At 46.7% G+C, this 19,942-nt stretch overlaps 2 protein-coding genes across 2 annotated transcripts in view; both read right to left on the reverse strand.

The window, feature by feature from the left end:
- LOC136641548 (zinc finger protein 91-like) overlaps positions 1–19,942 on the reverse strand; it is a 543,065-nt gene that overhangs the window by 467,709 nt on the left and 55,414 nt on the right. The window lies entirely within an intron of this gene.
- On the reverse strand, positions 401–17,851 carry LOC136641255 (vomeronasal type-2 receptor 26-like). Its single transcript, XM_066616957.1, has 6 exons — positions 17,474–17,851; positions 15,173–15,532; positions 14,762–15,037; positions 12,791–13,018; positions 10,609–10,735; positions 401–1,323 (listed from the first exon to the last, which is right to left on the reverse strand). The coding sequence occupies exons 1-6, from the start codon at positions 17,849–17,851 to the stop codon at positions 401–403; spliced, it is 2,292 nt and encodes a 763-aa protein (XP_066473054.1).

Genomic DNA, 19,942 nt, shown 5'->3' on the forward strand with positions numbered 1-19,942 from the left:
CAGGCATGAGGAGCTGTTCTTTCATTGGTTGTCGCAGTGACCAGGCCTCATGTGCCGTCATATTGCCTTTTGAGACAGCCAGAAATCACCTTATGCCACCAGAATGTGTGTTCCTGTGGCCTATGGAGTCTATTTTTTTGGTAAGCCACCTCGAGTGCCCATCTGGAGACAGCATGGTAGGAGGAAAATGGCTACATAGATACATAAAAGTATGTAATGAAAACAAAATATCATACAGGCATCCTAGTGTTATTATACTTTTATTTCTACTTGATTCTTGCACAATGTGAAGGAAAGAGAGGTGTGCTGCAATAGTCTCTGGGGAAGAGTACACTTACATAGGAGATATTTGGGTTTACAAACAGCAAAACAGCCATAATTAGAAGGAATGTCCTCAAAATTAGATGTCCTCTTGGGTGGCACCTTTAGGTTTAATAATTAGATGCTCCTTTGTATTGAGATCAGGTCTCAAGATAATGATGTAACATTTGGGCATAAAGATGCAACCCAGCAAGCCCAGAGTGGAGGCCAAGATGGAGAAGACCTGCACGGCCACCATGTATTTGCCCTTCGTGCTCAGGTAGGTGGGCACAAAGGACACCCACACAGTGCAGAAGACCAGCATGCTGAAGGTGATCAACTTGGCTTCATTGAAAGCTCCAGGCAACTTCCTGGCTAGGAAGGCCACAGTGAAGGAGACGGCAGCCAGAAAGCCCATGTAGCCAAGGGCAATGTAAAACATGGTGACACTCCCTTCATTACACTGCAGTATGATGTAGCCAGACTGGGAGTGCATGTCAGAGTCTGGAAATGGGGGAGAGGTTCCCAGCCAGACAGCGCAGATGCCCACCTGAACAATGGAAGAAGAAAAGACAATGGAGTTTGCCAAACTCTTCCCCAGATATTTCCTCATCCTGCTCCCTGGTCTGGTGGCCATGAATGCCACCACCACGGTGACCGTTTTGGCCAACACTGAAGAGACAGCAACTGAAAAGATGATGCTGAAGACAGTTTGTCGGAGAAGGCAGGTCACCTTCTGGGGCTGTCCAATGAATAGAAAGGAGGACAAGAAGGAAAACAAGAGGGAGACCAGGAGCATGTAGGTGAGGTCGCGATTGTTGGCTCTGACAATTGGAGTTTCACGGAACTTAATGAAGATTCCTAAAAAATAAGCAGTGGTTAGGGCGAAGAATAAAGTAAAGGAAACAAGGATTATCCCCAAAGGCTCTTCATAGGATAGGAAGGTTATAACTTTGGGGACACATTCATCTTGGTTCTCGTTTGGATGCTGATCTTCTGGACAGCTGGTGCAATGGTCTGCATCTGTAAAGCATAAAAGTGACAACAGCATTAATAATGTCTACCTTTACAGCCCTACTAATCTGTGATCTGTAATGTTCTAAGCAAGTTATTTATGAGAGTGAGGGCACAATCCTAATCAGGTCTACTTAGAAGTAAGTCCTTTTGTGTTCAATTGGACTTACTCCCAAGAAAGTGAGGTTAGGATTGCAGCCTGAGAATTTTGTCCCTGCAGCTCCACTCATCAACAGGACTTGTCATTCTCATCAATGCATATGTACCAACTTTGTCATCTTCAGCAGAAGCTAAAGACAAATTCTATGATGACCTGGCCACCACTATCAAGAAAATCCCCCCAAAAGAGCCATTGTTCATCCTCAGCTATTTCAATGCTAGAGTTGGTGCTGATCACAGTTCATGGCCCACTTGCTTAGGCCAGTTCGGCACTGGGACGATGAACGAAAATGGCCAACGCCTGCTAGAGCTTTGCTGTCACCATGGTCTCTGCATCAGCAAAACCTTCTTCAACACAAAGCCCCAACATAGAGTCTCTTGGAGACACCCAAGATCAAAGCACTGGTACCAGCTCGACCTGATTCTCACCAGACACTCCAGCATTCCCAGCATCAAGATCACACACAGTTATCAGGGTGCTGCCTGCGACACTGTCCACTCCCTGGTGTTCAGCAGAGTGAAACTGCGAACAAAGCAACTGTATCACATGAAAAAGCAAGGAAGACCTCGCATTGACACCAGCAAGATCCAGGACCAGGGAAAAGTGGAGGAATTTGCACAAGCACTTGAGGAATCTCTTCCAGGCCCAGCAGATGAAGATGCATCCAACAGATGGGAACATTTCAAAAATGCCATTTACAACACCGCCTTGTCCATATTCGGCAAGAAGTCCAACAAGACGGCAGACTGGTTTGAAGCCCACTCTGAGGAGTTGACACCAGGCATTGAGAAAAAGAGGAGAGCTCTAGAAGCATACAAAGCCTGTCCCAGTGAGGGCAACCTGCAGGTCCTCCGAGCTGCTCGCAGCAAAGTCCAGCAGACTACCAGGAGATGTGCTAACGACTACTGGCTCCAACTCTGTTCCCAGATAGAAGCTGACATGGGCAACATCAAGGGGATGTATGATGGTATCAAGCTGGCCCTAGGTCCAACACAGAAGAAAACTGCCCCTCTGAAGTCTGCCACAGGTGAGATCATCCAGGACCAGACGCAGCAGATGGGATGCTTGGTGCAGCACTACTCTGAGCTATATTCCCAAGAAAATGCAGTAACCGAGGAAGCACTGAACAACATCGAGTGCCTGCCTGTGTTGGAGGAGCTTGACAGTGAACCAACCCTAGCAGAACTTCACATGGCCCTGGACTCCCTCGCCTCTGGCAAGGCACCTGGGAAAGACAGCATCCCTGCTGATGTCCTAAAGTGCTGCAAAGAGATCGTCGCCACTGAGCTGCATGAAATCCTCTACCCCTGCTGGAGAGAAGGTGAAGTACCACAGGACATGAGGGATGCAAACATCGTCACATTGTACAAGAACAAAGGTGACACAGGTGACTGCAATAATTACCACAGCATCTCTCTCCTTAGCATTGTACGAAAGCTGTTTGCCCGAGTTGCACTGAAGAGGCTCCAGGTACTTGCAGAGAGCGACTACCCAGAATCGCAGTGTGGATTCCGAGCCAACAGGTCTACCGCTGATATGATATTCTCCCTTAAACAGCTGTAAGAGAAATGCAGAGAACAATGACAGCCACTCTTTATAGCCTTCATAGATCTCACGAAGGCTTTCGACCTGGTCAGCAGGGACGGCCTCTTCAAGATTCTCCCCAAGATCAGATGTCCACCCAGGCTCCTCAGCATCATCAGATCTTTCCACGAGGATATGAAGGGCACTGTAGTCTTTGAAGGCTCCACATCAGATCCCTTTGACTTCCAAAGCGGAGTGAAGCAGGGCTGTGTTCTCGTGCCGACCTTGTTTGGGATTTTCTTTGCTGTCCTGCTGAAGCATGCCTTTGAAGAAGGTCATGGTTCAGGATGTGGACTCACCTCCCTGCATTGCAATCTCTGCTCATGAGCTGGAGTTTGTCCATGACTTTGTGTACCTTGGCTCAACGATCTCTGACACTCTTTCTCTGGATACTGAGCTAAACAAACGTATCGGTAAAGCAGCTACCACATTTTCCAGACTCACAAAGAGAGTCTGTTCCAACAAGGAGCTGACGGAACATACCAAGATCCAGGTCTAGAGAGCTTGCGTCCTGACTACACTTCTGTACTGCAGTGAGTCATGGACACTTCGCTCACAACAGGAGAGGAAACTGAACACTTTCCACATGCGCTGCCTCCGACACATCCTCGGCATCACCTGGCAGGACAAAGTTCCAAACAATACAGTCCTGGAACGTGCTGGAATCCCCAGCGTGTATACAGTGCTGAAACTGAGACGCCTGCGTTAGCTTGGTCATGTCATGAGAATGGGCGATGGCCGGATCCCAAAGGATCTCCTCTATGGAGAACTTGTGCAGGGAAAGCGCCCTACGGGTAGACCACAGCTGTGCTACAAGGATATCTGCAAGAGTGATCCGAAAACCTTAGGAATGAACGTCAACAGATAGGGAAACCTTGGCCTCTGAGCGTTCTGCTTAGAGGCAGGCTGTGCAGCATGACCTTTCCCAGTTTGAAGAGACACTTTGCCAACAAACTAAGGCAAAGAGCCAAAGAAGGAAGGCCCATAGCCAAGGAGACATAGCCTCAGGCAACTCTTTTCTAGGCTGAAGAGACCCAAACGCCGTAGCCTTTCCTCATAAGGAAGGTGCCCCAGCCCTGTAATCATCTTAGTTGCTCTCTTTTGCACCTTTTCCATTTCCACTATGTCTTTTTTGAGATGCGGCGACCAGAACTGGACACAATACTCCAGGTGTGGCCTTACCATAGGTTTGTACAACGGCATTATAATATTAGCCGTTTTGTTCTCAATACCCTTCCTAATGATCCCAAGCATAGAATTGGCCTTCTTTACTGCCGCCCCACACTGAGTCGACACTTTTATCGAGCTGTCCACCACCACCCCAAGATCACTCTCCTGATTTTTCACAGACATCTCAGAACCCATCAGCCTTTATGTGAAGTTTTGATATTTTGCCCCAATGTGCATGACTTTACACTTACTTACATTGAAACACACCTGCCATTTTGCTGCCCATTCTGCCAGTCTAGAGAGATCCTTCTGGAGCTCCTCACAATCAGTTCTGGTCTTCACCACTCGGAAAAGTTTGGTGTCGTCTACAAACTTAGCCACCTCACTGCTCAACCCTGTCTCCAGGTCATTTATGAAGAGGTTGAAAAGCACCGGTCCCAGGACAGATCCTTGGGGCACACCGCTTTTCACCTCTCTCCATTGTGAAAATTGCCCATTGACACCCACTCTCTGCTTCCTGGCCTCCAACCAGTTCTCAATCCATGAGAGGACCTGTCCTCTAATTCCCTGAATTTTGGAGTTTCTTTTTAGTAGCCTTTGGTGAGCGGCCGTGTTGAACACCTTCTGAAAGTCCAGATATATAATGTCTCCAGGTTCTCCCACATCCACATGCCTGTTGACCTTTTCAAAGAATTCTAAAAGGTTAGTGAGGCAAGACTTACCATTACAGAAGCCATGCTGATTCTCCCTCAGCAAGGCCTGTTCGTCTATGTGTTTTGAGATTCTATCTTTGATGAGGCATTTCACCATCTTACCCGGTATAGATGTTAGGCTGACTGGCCTATAGTTTCCCGGGTCCCCCCTCTTTCCTTTTTTAAATATCGGTGTGACATTTGCTCTCCTCCAATGTTCTGGCACCTTGGCCATTTTGAGGGACAAGTTGCATATTTTCGTCAAGAAATCAGCAACTTCATTCTTCAATTCCTTAATAACTCTTGGGTGGATGCCATCAGGGCCTGGTAAGTTATTGTTTTTTAATTTATCAATGAGGTCTGAAACATTTTCTCTTTTAACCTCTACCTGACTTAATTCCTCGGTCAGGAGGGGCCGTTCGGGCAGCGATATCTGCCCGAGGTCTTCTGCCGTGAAGACAGATGCAAAGAACTCATTTAATTTCTCTGCCATCTCTAAGTCTCCTTTTATCTCCCCTTTCCCTCCCTCACCATCCAGACGGCCAACCGCTTCTCTGGCGGGTTTCCTGCTTCTAACATATTTGAAGAAGCTTTTATTATTCCCCTTAATGTTGCTGGCCATGCATTCCTCATAGTCTCGCTTGGCCTCCCGTATCACCTTCTTACATTTCTTTTGCCACAGTTCATGTTCCTTTTTATTCTCCTCATTAGGGCAAGACTTCCATTTATGAAAGGAAGCTTCCTTGCCCTTTACAGCCTCTCTAACTTGGCTCATTAGCCATGCGGGCACAATCCTGAATTTAGTGGAGCCCTTCTTCCTTTGCGGTATACACCTCTGCTGGGCCTCTATTACTGCTGTTTTAAGCAGCCTCCATGCACTCTGGAGAGATTGGACTCTTTTTACCTTCCCTTTCAACCTCCTTCTAACCAGCTTCCTCATTTGAGGGAAGTCCGCCCATCGGAGGTCAAGGGTTTTTGTGAGAGATTTGCCTGGTATTCTTCCCCCAACGTGCATGTCGAAATGGATCGCAGCATGATCACTGTTCCCCAATGGCTCCGTAACATTGATATCTCTAACAAGGTCTTGAGTACCACACAATATTAAATCTAGAGTCACCTGTCCTCTGGTGGGCTCCATGACTAGCTGCTCCAAGGCACAGTCATTTAGCATGTCAAGGAATCCGGTCTCCTTTTCATGACCAGAACACAAATTGACCCAGTCTATATGAGGATAATTGAAGTCCCCCATTATTACAACCCTGTCCCTCCCTGTCACCTCCCTGATCTGTTTCCTCATTTCAAGGTCCCCTTCCGATGTCTGGTCTGGAGGACGATAGCACACCCCCAGTATTACATGACCCACAGGCCTGGTAATTTAACCCACAGAGATTCTACTGTGGAGTCGGACCTGCCTTCAATCTCTACTTTGCTGGATTCTATCCCTTCCTTAACATAAACGGCCACCCCACCTCCAACACACCCCTGCCTGTACCTCCTGTAGAGTTTATAGCCTGGGATTGCGGTATCCCACTGATTCTCTGCATTCCACCAGGTTTCCGTTATGCCCACTATGTCAATATTTTCCCTTTTCACCAGACATTCCAGTTCTCCCATCTTTGCTCGGAGACTTCAGGAATTCGCATAAACACATTTGTACATGGAATGCCCCAGGATGGGCCGCTTAATCACTCCTTTGACCCCGCATCCTCTCACTGTGCCAAACCGTCTATCGCATCCCATCACGCTACCATTCCCAATTTCTTCTCCTACTCTGTCTTTACCTTGTTGTTCTCTAACCTCCCCATCCTCGTCCCATAGGGATGAGGAGTCCCGAACCGGATGCCCCTCGGCTCCTGTCGGCCTTCCCCCAGGGATCAGTTTAAAAGCTGCTCTGCCACCTTTTTAATGTTATGCACCAGCAGTCTTGTTCCGTTCTGGTTCAAGTGAAGCCCATCCCTCTTTTATAGGCCCCGCTTGTCCCAAAACGTTCCCCAGTGCCTAATGAATCTAAACCCCTCCTCCCTACACCACCATCTCATCCATGCATTGAGACCCCTGATCTCCACCTGCCTAGCTGGCCCTGCACGTGGAGCACTTCAGAGAACGCTACCTTTGAGGTCCTGGTTTTCAGCTTCCTGCCTAAAAGCCTAAATTTGGCCTCCAGGACCTCCCGGCTACACTTGCCCATGTCGTCGGTGCTGACATGCACCACAACCGCTACCTCCTCCCCAGCACTGTCTACCTGCCTGTCTAGACGAGAAGTGATGTCCACAACCTTCGCACCAGGCAGGCAAGTCACCATGCGATCCTCACATCGTAAGACATAAGAACATAAGAACAGCCCCACTGGATCAGGCCATAGGCCCATCTAGTCCAGCTTCCTGTATCTCACAGCGGCCCACCAAATGCCCCAGGGAGCACACCAGATAACAAGAGATCTCATCCTGGCGCCCTCCCTTGCATCTGGCATTCTGACATAACCCATTCCTAAAATCAGGAGGTTGCGCATACACATCATGGCTTGTACCCCATAATGGATTTTTCCTCCCAAAACTTGTCCAATCCCCTTTTAAAGGCATCTAGGCTAGACACCAGCACCACATCCTGTGGCAAGGAGTTCCACAGACCGACCACACGCTGAGTAAAGAAATATTTTCTTTTGTCTGTCCTAACCCGTCCAACACTCAACTTTAGTGGATGTCCCCTGGTTCTGGTATTATGTGAGAGTGTAAAGAGCATCTCCCTATCCACTCTGTCCATCCCCTGCATAATTTTGTATGTCTCAATCATGTCCCCCCTCAGGCGTCTCTTTTCTAGGCTGAAGAGGCCCAAACGCCGTAGCCTTTCCTCATAAGGAAAGTGTCCCAGCCCTGTAATCATCTTAGTCGCTCTCTTTTGAACCTTTTCCATTTCCACTATGTCTTTTTTGAGATGCGGCGACCAGAACTGGACACAATACTCCAGGTGTGGCCTTACCATAGATTTGTACAACGGCATTATAATACTAGCCATTTTGTTCTCAATACCCTTCCTAATGATCCCAAGCATAGAATTGGCCTTCTTCACTGCTGCCGCACATTGAGTCAACATTTTCATCGACTTGTCCACCACCACCCCAAGATCTTTCCCCCTGATCTGTAACAGACAGCTCAGAACACTATATGTAAAGTTTTGATTTTTTGCCCCAATGTGCATGACTTTACACTTACTGACATTGAAGCACATCTGCCATTTTGCTGCCCATTCTGCCAGTCTGGAGAGATCTTTCTGGAGCTCCTCACAATCGCTTCTGGCCTTCACCACTCGGAAAAGTTTGGTGTCGTCTGCATAATTAGCCACCTCACTGTCATTTATGAAGAGGTTGAAAAGCACTGGTCCCAGGACAGATCCTTGGGGCACACCGCTTTTCACCTTTCTCCATTGTGAAAATTGCCCATTGACACCCACTCTCTGCTTCCTGGCTTCCAACCAGTTCTCTGCTTCCCACTCTCTGCTTCCTGGCCACCCACTCTCTGCTTCCTGGCCTCCAACCAGTTCTCAATCCATGACAGGACCTGTCCTCTAATTCCCTGACTGTGGAGTTTTTTCAGTAGCCTTTGGTGAGGGACCGTGTCAAACACCTTCTGAAAGTCCAGATATATAATGTCCACGGGTTCTCCCACATCCACATGCCTGTTGACCTTTTCAATGAATTCTAAAAGGTTAGTCAGGCAAGACTTACCCTTACAGAAGCCATGCTGACTCTCCCTCAGCAAGGCCTGTTCGTCTATGTGTTTTGAGATTCTATCTTTGATGAGGCATTCCACCATCTTACCCGGTATGGATGTTAGGCTGACTGGCCTATAGTTTCCCGGGTCCCCCCTCTTTCCCTTTTTAAAAATAGGCGTGACATTTGCTATCCTCCAATCTTCTGGCACCGTGGCTGTTTTGAGGGACAAGTTGCATACCTTAGTCAAGAGATCTGCAACTTCATTCTTCAATTCCTTAATAACCCTTGGGTGGATGCCATCAGGGCCCGGTGACTTATTGATCTTTAATTTATCAATGAGGTCTGAAACATCTTCTCTTTTAACCTCTATCTGACTTAACTCCTCGGTCAGGAGGGGCCGTTCGGGCAGTGGTATCTGCCCGAGGTCTTCTGCCGTGAAGACAGATGCAAAGAATTCATTTAATTTCTCTGCCATCTCTAAGTCTCCTTTTATCTCCCCTTTCCCTCCCTCACCATCCAGAGGGCCAACCGCTTCTCTGGCAGGTTTCCTGCTTCTAACATATTTGAAGAAGCTTTTATTATTCCCCTTAATGTTGCTGGCCATGCGTTCCTCATAGTCTCGCTTGGCCTCCCGTATCACCTTCTTACATTTCCTTTGCCACAGTTTATGTTCCTTTTTACTCTCCTCATTAGGGCAAGACTTCCATTTACGGAAGGAAGCTTCCTTGCCCTTCACAGCCTCTCTAACTTGGCTGGTTAGCCATGCGGGCACCCTCCTGGATTTAGTGGAACCCTTCTTTCTTTGCGGTATACACCTCTGCTGGGCCTCTATTACTGTTGTTTTAAGCAGTCTCCATGCACTCTGGAGAGATTGGACTCTTTTTACCCTCCCTTTCAACCTCCTTCTAACCAGCCTCCTCATTTGGGGGAAGTCCGCCCGTCGGAAGTCAAGGGTTTTTGTTAGAGATTTGCCTGGTATTCTTCCCTCAACGTGCATGTCAAAACGGATCGCAGCATGATCACTGTTCCCCAATAGCTCAGTAACCATCGCAAACCCCATCGCGTAACTTCATCCATCGCGAACCCCACTCTCTATGTTTCTAATAATCGAATCCCCCACTACAAGAAGCCCCTGACCTCTATCCCGCCGAAGAGTATCCTGAGTGTGTTCGGATAAGGGCCCATCCCCTGGAGAAGGGGTCCCCCCTAGGGGATTGTTTCCCTCCTCTCCAGGATGATGTCCTCCAGCCCCGAGACTTCCCACCCGGGCAGCTGAGGAGCTGCACGCATGAGGTTGGGATGTAACCTGATCGTCCCCGGAAGTTTCCCCATGGTCCTTCTCTGCCTGCCTCTGCTTCTCCACGTAGGCCACCAAGGCTTCAAGGGAGCGGATGCGTTCCCTGAGATCCTGAAGCTTCTTGCACCGAGGACACACCAATGACTTATGCCCCAGAGGCATATAGTCATACATTTCACACTTGTTGCAGAACACTGGATAGCCCCTGCCCTGCTGCTGGCTGTCTTACTGCATATCTTTTTTTGTTGTTTTTATTTAAGGGTACTTAAAAAACCCTACACTGGTTTGCTGCCCTCTTCTCAAGGGAAGAGAAGGACTGTGTCTGGGGCCCTGGCTTCCTTGCCCTGCTGCTGACCTTGCCCAGATGCTAAACTCGCGGTGCCTTACCTGGCACTTTGTTCCCAAGGCACTGCAGAGAGGCTCACACAGTGGCAGGCACTAGCTTTATACCCCTAGCTAGCTCCTCCTCCCTCCCTCCTTGCTGATTGAAAGGGGGGCTGGTCTTCCCAATATACTTTGCTTGTGATACATATACTTTCTTTTGATCCACATGGTGAAATAAATTGTAGATATCTCAACCAGACAAACTAAGAAACAATAAGTTTGCAAAATACATAATATAAATTTTCATGTGTACTGGGAAGTTACCTTTTTCCTCTTTCCCATCCCTTGTGTCACTGACCTTCCAGAGTGGAGATGGTCCCCCCCTTGCATGGAGCACAGTCATAGCAGCAAACCGACTCTCCTTCTTTCATCACCTTGAAGTGTCCTGGTTGACAGCTATCCGTACATCTAGAACAAGGCAGGGTCTAGGCGGAAGGACAAAGAACATCAACCAAATGTCTGAAGAGATTTTGTCCATAGAAATGAGCCACAGAGATAGAAAGGACCCAGTGGGTACTCTAGTCTCAGACCTGGTGCTATCATCCTGTCATGTCTGGTTCCTTTTTGAATGTGCAGCTGCAAAGGGGGGGGGGGTTGAATAGGAAAATGGTTTAACTCTTTTCTACAGTGATAAATCCAACAAATCGTAATCCACTGGCCTTAAGCCCCTCTGACACAGAAGGGTCTTTGTAGCATTCCAAAATACTTTCAGGGTACTAGCCATGGAAGCCGCAGGAGGTAGAGCATCTCACATGGAGATGGACACAGCAGAACATGCCTTCTTATTGCCGACAGCCTAATTTTAGATGGTTGAGTCACTCAGAAACGTGATACATCAAACATGGGAAGGGTACAAGAATGGGGCTTGTCTTGAGAAGAAAGCAGTCTAAAAAATTACCTCAGAGTGGCCCATGGAAGTCTCAGAAAGCCAGTTTTTGGAAGTAAACCAGAACTGGCTTTCTAAGGCTTCTGTGGGTCATTCTCATAGCCCAGTAAAGTGGGTCGCCAGCCTGGCATGACCCAGAAGAGGTCTCCACATGCTCTTAGTGAGTAATTCAGCATTTGGAATGGCTGTGATGTGGAGCCAAACTGGAGCAAGGTTAGATAGTAGGGCCCAGGTTGCAACCCACTGCATTAGGCCTCACAACCCACTAGTGGGTCATGACCCATGGTTTGGGAAACCCTGTCATATGGGAACTCACATTGTGGCAGCACTAGGACTGTCACAAAAAATGACATACCATTCAGTGTGACCAAGCTGCCCCATAAACAGCGTGTGGCCAAGGCCATGCACCAGCAGCCCGTCAATGACCCATGGCAATGGTGTAAGGGGGCAGAGCTGGATGGAAAGGGGGCAGGGACAGAGTAACAGAGAGGAGAATGAAGTGAGGTGAGCAGATTGAGGCTGGGAAAGGGGTGTCATCAGAGCCAGCGGCACCACTAATGTCCCATCCTTCTTCCCGGGCTCGATCCATCTTCCTGGGTGCACTTGGACATTTGCCAACTATAGCTGGCTCAGGTCTGAGTAGGTCTACTCAGTGGGGCAGTGAGGGCATACCCCTGGGCAAGGAAACAAATCTTCCCTTACCTGGAAGAAACTTACAGGACTACCACCACCACCACCACCCCACAGCATGCATTGCACACTCCTGGGCTGTGGGGGGATTTAGGCAGGAGTGGGTTGTGTGAGCAAGTGCATGACACATGTAGGAACACATATGTAATGAGCAATGCTGGAAACCATGCCTTGGCAACACTTCATTCAGGCTGCATTCCCAGGTCCATCCCTACATTGGGGACTGTTGCATTATCTTGCATGGTGCATGGCAGACACTGCCTTTGCCAGTTCAACAGAGCAGTGCCTTTTGTCTTCTGCACTGCAGCTTTACCAGTTATCACCTCCAGCCAGGGCGTATCTTAAGCCAGTTGGACCAACTGCTCCCAGTTGGGCCCTGTGTTTAAGGTGGCCGCACACTAAGGTAATCTGCTCTTGTCAGACACACACAACACATTGCAACAGACTCCTAAGCATTGCAGGTTTTATGGAGAATAGCAATTGTTTTTATTTTCTTCTGAATTATTAAAAGGCCAGTAGTGCTTATACTGTTTCTATTTTGAAATTGGCTATGAACCTGTTTCCAACTGGGCCCTGCAGATCCCATGTCCAGCCACTGATCTCAGGGGCCCTGAGCCATACTCTGTGCCATCCAGGTATCAAATTGGGTGCAGCCCTCTATAGCTCCATCTTGGTTCTGATACAACCATGATTAGTTACTGGTGCCGTGTGTTGTAGGCTGTGACACATTGTGCTCTTTCCCTCTGCATTTGTTTTTTTACTTCATATTTCCCATCTGATTAAGACAGGCAAGTTTATTGGGCAGGAATCCTACCATTTATGTATTGTGCATAGTACAAGACAAATTCTTAGGGCTCAACTGATGTCATGAAAGGGGTTCAAGTGAAACCACAGTTTTCCCCACCTGGTTGAACCTTCTGGGCCAGACAATGGCATCCTTGTCAATGGTGAACTGGATCTCCGAGGAGTTCTGTCTCTCGAGACTCCCAACTTTCACTGTAGCCAAGGACTGATTGGGAAACGCCACAAAATTCACAATATCAAAGTCAGCTGTCAGATCCCCACCCTCATCCAAATAAACTTCCTCCGTGAAAGTATTGTTGAAGTGGGATCTTCTCAGGAAAGGGAGAAGCTAGAACGACACAGAAACGTCAGCATTTAGAGAACTGTTGTGCTCCCTGGGGCATTTGGTGGGCCACTGTGAGATACAGGAAGCTGGACTAGATGGGCCTATGGCCTGATTCAGCGGGGCTGTTCTTACCTGGAAACCGTTGTCAGATCTGGACATGTGCAGTGCTCTTCACTTATATGTGCACATGCAGGCCCACACTGACAGTGCATTTTTTGCACCATCATCCTGACACCATGATGTTTTCCAATGATATCCACTTCCATTGTCATATAAGTGGGGGCAGCTGGAGTCTGCAGGCCAGTCTGGTGGCATGTAGAGGTAAATGGAGCCAGGGGCAGCTCTCCTACCAAAATGAATTTCTATACACAGGCAGGGCCTTTGTTTAGTGATGAAGTCAAGCAGATGGACTTCAGACATGGAGGAGTCACACAGGAGTCCTCCAGAGATGAGATAAGACCCCTGCAGATCTAAAATGCCACGTCACAGGAGATACTAAGGGCCAAACTACATGTGACACTACAGTAACGAACCTGCCCCTCACTGCACACGATGCCACCCCCCCGATACTTACCCAGTGCAACAGAGCCTTGCACAATGCTAGGAGCAACTGGGAAAGCTTTCTGAGGTTTCCCTGTGTTCTTAAACAGTACTCCGGGAAACCGGAAGTACTGCTTAAGATTGCATTGGAAGCTTCAAAAGGTTGGAGCACCACATGGACGCAGCACTCAGGGCATTTGCCCCCCTGCTCCCCTTCCAGGCCTGCCACTGTGACACTAAATGCACCAGTGTGCTATTACCAGCTTACAATTTTTGTTGCATAATAGTCACTCACAACCACAATTTTTATTAGGACCATAGTATAGAGATAAAGGACACTTAACCCTTAACGTCTGTGCCATTTTCCTGCCCCCCCCCCCCAAATCACCTCTATAAAGCAAGGATTCAACCCTGAATGTAGCATTGGCTACAAAGACAATTTCTAGCAGAACAACAATACAGACCAAAGCGTTAACTCTGTCTTGACACAAATTGATCCAGCCCCACTGGATCAGGCCATAGACCCACCTAGTCCAGCTTCCTGTATCTCACAGCGGCCCACCAAATGCCCCAGGGAGCACACCAGATAACAAGAGACCTCATCCTGGTGCTCTCCCTTGCATCTGGTATTCTGACATAGCCCATTTCTAAAATCAGGAGGTTGTACATGCACATTATGGCTTGTAACCCATAATAGATTTTCCCTCCAGAAACGTATCCCATTCCCTTTTAAAAGCATCCAGGCCAGATGCTGTCACCACATCCTGTGGCAAAGAGTTCCACAGACCAACCACATGTTGAGTAAAGAAAAGCCCAATCCTATGTATGTCTCCTCAGACCTAAGTCACATTATAGTCAATGGGGCTTACTCCCAGGTAAGTGTGGATAGGATTGGGCCATTAAGCTTGTAAAAACATAATGCAATTCATTTGACCCTAACCAGGTGCAAAAAGGACACCTAAGAACATAAAATTCTTTGTGACAATTTAATTTGTCCTAATAAGAACATTCTTTGATGAAGAACTAAAGGGGACCTCTGCTGAGCACCTCACTACCTGAATTTCCCTGTTAATTGTGCATTACAACATGTCATTTGAAGACGCTTAAGAGATCAGATTTGGAACTGCACAATGAAGGGTATCTGTGAGGGCACAGAAATACCTGCCAGGGCTGAGCCACCACATGTTCCAGCCTGCCGGAGCTCACTCTCACTCTCTGATTCTGTGGTCTGGATGCGAAGGCAGCATGGAGGGCCTGTGCCACAGCCTGGATGGTCTTGTAAATACTGTAACTGTCCTGAGACAGAACTTTTTCAAACACATCCTTGGCCAGGATCTCCCTTTTCTCTTTCTCCATGCATCTCATCCATCTTTTCACAAACAACACAGGCTTTGAATAAGAACAATGAAATGTCTTTTCTCCAAACTGGTTGATGGCCGAGAACATTGAGTCATAATTGTCATAATCTGTGTGTTTGCGTCCCTGGATCGAGAAAGACAAAGTACCGTGGATGTGCTGGACACCAACCGCTCTGTAAAATAACCTCAAGCTGAGATCCTGAAAAGACACTGCAATCCAAAGTTTCCCCACAGTTGGCTTAACTATCCCTTCCCATACTCTAATGTTCATTGCCAGAATCAGCATGGCATAAGTGTCCGCATGATAAACAACCACATTGACTTGATCCTGCATCAGAAACTGTTTCATGTCAAACGGCTGATTAGCCAAATCCAGCACTTGGATTCTGTTTGAGAAGGCAACACAAAGTCCCCTCCTTACGATCACCTCTGTGATAGTGCTGATGAACCATTCTCCCTGGTCATTGTTTGGAGCCAGGAGACCAATCCACGTCCATTTGAAATGCAGGAGTAGTTTGGCAATGCCCAGGAAAGGGGGTTCTTGTTTGGGCACCATCCGGAAGGAAAAAGGAAACAGAGTTTTATCTTTTCGTGCATGGCTCACAAAACTATAACTGACCTAGCAAGAAAGGGGAAAAAAAAGTTAGGTTTCTGGTTTGTTTGTTTTTCCAGACAAAACTCACATATTTGTTGAATAAAATATTACTGGCATTTCACCAAATGCCATCATTATGATGGGTGAAATTTTGTTAAAGGAAGATCCATGTGTTGTTCTCATTACAACAGCATCCTAAGTGTGGCTCTTTACTTTATATTATAGGAGTGAATGGAGCATGGTTAGGCCACACTTGGAGTATTGCGTCCAGTTCTGGTTGCCACATCTCAAAAAGATATAGCATTACAATATTAGCTGTTTTGTTCTCAGTGCCTTTCCTAATGATGCCAAGCATGGAATTAACCCTCTTCACTGCTGCTGCACATTGGGTCGACACTTTCATCGACCTGCCATTTTGCTGCCCAGTCTCCTAGTTTGGAGCTTAACATATGAAAGAGGTGCTGCTGTTGTTGAGTCCAGCTGCTGGTGTGTGTGTGGGGGGGGCAAACCGAGTGGTGCTACTTTGTGGTGTGTGTGGGGCAAACCGAGTGGTGCTACTTTTCTGAGATGCTGCTGCATGTGTGTGTGTGTGTGTGTGTGTGTGTGTGTGTGTGAGAGAGAGAGAGAGAGAGAGAGAGAGAACATTGAAGTTGATGAGACCGGCATGGGGGCAGTAGTGCAACTGGTTATTTTCCTATGATGGGACTTTGCAACTTAAGATAATGTTTAGGAAAGAATAATTGTCCAAATTAAAAACAGGGGGTCAAATCCTTACAAGTTTGGGTTCAAGCCTTGATCATGGTCACATATTTTTTATCTGTCTGGTTAGGTAAATGACGTAGCAAATATTATCATTCCATTTTTTTCCTGCAGCGCAACTGTATAGAATGAATTGAATGACACCTATTACTTGTTATCCAAAAAATGTTTTTTAAAATCTGTTTTCTTAATTGAAGTTTTAACAAACAAAATACACACAAAAAGATTCTAAAAAGAGGAAAATAAAACAGATATATGTATGCAAGTCATGGTGGACAGGTTGTTCAGTGGCTACTAGTCAAGATAGCAAAAGGCTACCTGCAAGTCAGAAGTAGTATAAGTAGTATGTTTCTTCAAGGGAATAATGGAAGGGGCTTCTGGCTGCTTTCCCACTTCTGGGAAACTTCAAGAGACCACCTGTGAGAAACAGGCTGCTGGAGAAGATCTCGCTTTGGTCTGATCCAAAAGGGTCTCTAAACAGAATGTCAGGTGATGGAGCCTTGTATTTTAAACCTCTTACTACCATTGGGGTTTAGCCGTTTGGTTCAGGCTCAATTCCATTTCACTAAAATAAGGTCTTTTAAATGCTTTTTCAGTTGAGCAGGTTCAGTGCAGCTTCCAGATGGAAAGTTTTAAAATGCACAAGCCTGTGTCCTCTGAAGCTTTTCTTTTTCATTGTTACCCCCCCCCCCCCCGGCAAAGGGATTGGAATGGAGACAACACAGGGAAGTGTCACTGCATAGAGCAGCAATTGGCACATGGCACAATGACAGGACACTAAAATGGTTGAGGCACACCATCGGTTCTTTAAAGATATATTTCATCATTTAAAAAACAAGTCTTAAGGTACAGAAATAACAAAATGAATTGGAGCAAGCTTACACGGAATAACACACCCGATCCAAACCACACTTGACTGAAGAATTGCACAGTTTCTGCCTCCCTCAAACTCCCCCAGTGGCCTTCCTAATAAATGACCCTCCGGCAAACTCCCACGGCACACCTATGAACCATTCGAGGTACACCAGTTTGATAGCAGGGGGAACGCCAAACATCTGTCAAACTCTGTTCAGCTCTCTTGAAACCTATTTTCTGTCATCAGTTTCCAGTTCTGATGCCCAGGAGTCCACTCTTGACCCCTCAAGAGAGCCTATAAAGTGACTTGGGGTGCAGTCTGGCCCATGTTCACGCTTCCGTGTTTCATACCTGTGGGATTTTGTAGATGCTCAAGACACCCGAAATCTGGTCGGAGATTGCAGTGTCAGCCCCTTCCAGGACAGCCACCAGCTTATTCTTTCTTCCACAGTTGTAGTTTGCAACATGCTGCTGCCCAGTAGACAGTATATCTACCATGGCATCATAAGTCCGTCTTGGATTGAAATAGTTCTCATAGATGTTGTAGCCAAGAGAGACATTGGGCAGGATCCTGGAATTCTGGTTGATCTCATGAACGGCAAACAATAAGGGCAGGAGGTACCAGAAATGTGTGTCTTTTGGGCTGCAATAAAAATATGTTCCACATTCTGATCTTCCATTCAAAGTAAACCAAGTCAAATATTTCTCTTCTCTTACTAGGAGGTGCATTGCAAGCAACGGAAATTCCTGGGTTTCACTCTTAGAACTACACTCAATATTCACTTTAACTACACTTCACAGTCTATCAATAAATGAAACAACAGAGATGTTTTGGACAATGTGCAATTTCAGCATAAGTGTATGAGTACCATATGAGTGCCCACGAATTCAACAAACCCTGCTAACTGGGTAAGAGGCACTTTTTCAAATGCGTGCTCCTCCTTTATTTAGAAGGGGAGAGTAACTGGCCCTCCTCACCCCAGCAGTGTCTTTTCTAGTGGCTCTCTGCTGGTGTTCTTTGGCATTTTTTTAGATCTGTGAGCCCTTTCGGGACAAAGCCATCAGATTTGATTTTCTCTTTCAACCACTTTGTGAACGGCATCGTCACAATGTAATCTCTCTTTCTTTCTACAAGGAGTCACACTGTACATATGACTCAGGGATAAGTCAATAAAATGATGCACAGTTCACCTCTCAACTTACAAGGCTCACTGGCTTGAAAGACCTGCTGCTGCAGGGATACACAGCAGGAATACAAAAAGCCCATTTCACATGCAAGCCTCCCAAGTTCCACCGCTGTCTTCTTTGTCTGGCTTAGACATGCAGCAGTGACTGTATGTGTGCCCATGAATTCTTCTACAGTCTGAAGGGCTGTCACATGATAGACAAGGATGTCATGGGCTTAGGCTGCAGGAGGGGAGATTCCACTTAAATATTAGGAGACATTTCCTAATACTAAGAGCAGTTCGGCAACAGAACCTATTACCAAGGGGTTCTCTGTTGCTGGAGAGAAGGGGCTTGAAAGGCACCTTTTGGAGATGCATCAGAGAGGAATTGACTGCTTCAAGCATAGGTTTGAACTAGATGGCCTTGAAGATCCCTTCCAATTCTATGATTGTATCCTTCCATGAAATCAGTTTCCAAAAGGTAGGCACTGCTTTATCCATATCATTTGCAATAGAAATATGGGAGAGAAACCTCTCTTTTCCCTTCAGATAGTTCTTTGCTGCTATGCCTGAAACTTAGAGAGCCCCAATTCTGCAGGGTAGCAGAGATTTCTAGACATTTCAGTGAAGAAAGAATTATCTTTCCAATACCTGTGTCTTCTACATCTTTTCAGAGTTTGTGTGCCATGGGAAATTGTTCCTGCTAACAATGCTCCTGCCTTGCCCCCAAGATTGTTTCTCTAAGGAAAAACCAGAGGAAAAAAGTATCTGATTTACCAGACAGAAAGGATGGTCTCTGATCAATAAGATTAATGGGGACGGCTGAAACAGAATCTGGTGGAGTAGCATTAAATCTATCGCTTTGTGATTACTTACGCTTTAAATATGTTAGTAGGAGCTTTGGAGAATACATATGGCTCCAACATAATACTTGTTGTAGATGTGATCCCACTTATCTGGTAGTCTCCTGGCTTGTAATAGTTAAATGGGATATTTCTATCATTTGCCAGATTGGATGGGCATTTTGTCTTCAGCACCCCACAGGGAACATGTGTTAGTAGGAAAAGGAGAAGCAGTATCATCATACCGGGAGTATCTGCCACAGCCACACTCATACACACTCTTTACTCAGATGAATGGAGTTCTTAAGCTGGAACTGAAGATCTGAACTGACAGAAGTTAAATCTCACTCAGGTAGAATCCCCCAAAATCTCATTCAGGCTCTCAGTGACGCTGGAGGTCATTATGCACGATCCTTTCCAGGCTCAATACAAGAAGTCCAATCTCAGGTTGCTCTGAATTCTGATGTTTCTCTTTTTGGCTTCCGAGGTGATCAGTGGAAGAATCCCTTGAGCTTTGCTGAGAAGAGTAATAAACACAGTGTTTTTGATAATTACTAGGGGTAGAGTCACTCCTGTACCATCCTTGACAAGTTGTGCTGCTTCATGCGCAGGTGTACAACTGGAGAAAACATGTTTGTGAAACTCCCCACTGTTCCTTTCTTGACTATAATGAATAAGTAAAGGGGCAGATCAGCAAGGCTAGAGCATCCTGGAAAATTGCATAGGTGCTCTACATGTCACCTCATTACATCTGGCATGGTTAGCAGTTAGTCACAGTGCCACCTACTGGGTGTGCCAGAGGCATGGTGCAT

Source organism: Tiliqua scincoides, chromosome 2 (genome assembly GCF_035046505.1).
Source record: "Tiliqua scincoides isolate rTilSci1 chromosome 2, rTilSci1.hap2, whole genome shotgun sequence".
Lineage (NCBI taxonomy): Eukaryota > Metazoa > Chordata > Lepidosauria > Squamata > Scincidae > Tiliqua > Tiliqua scincoides.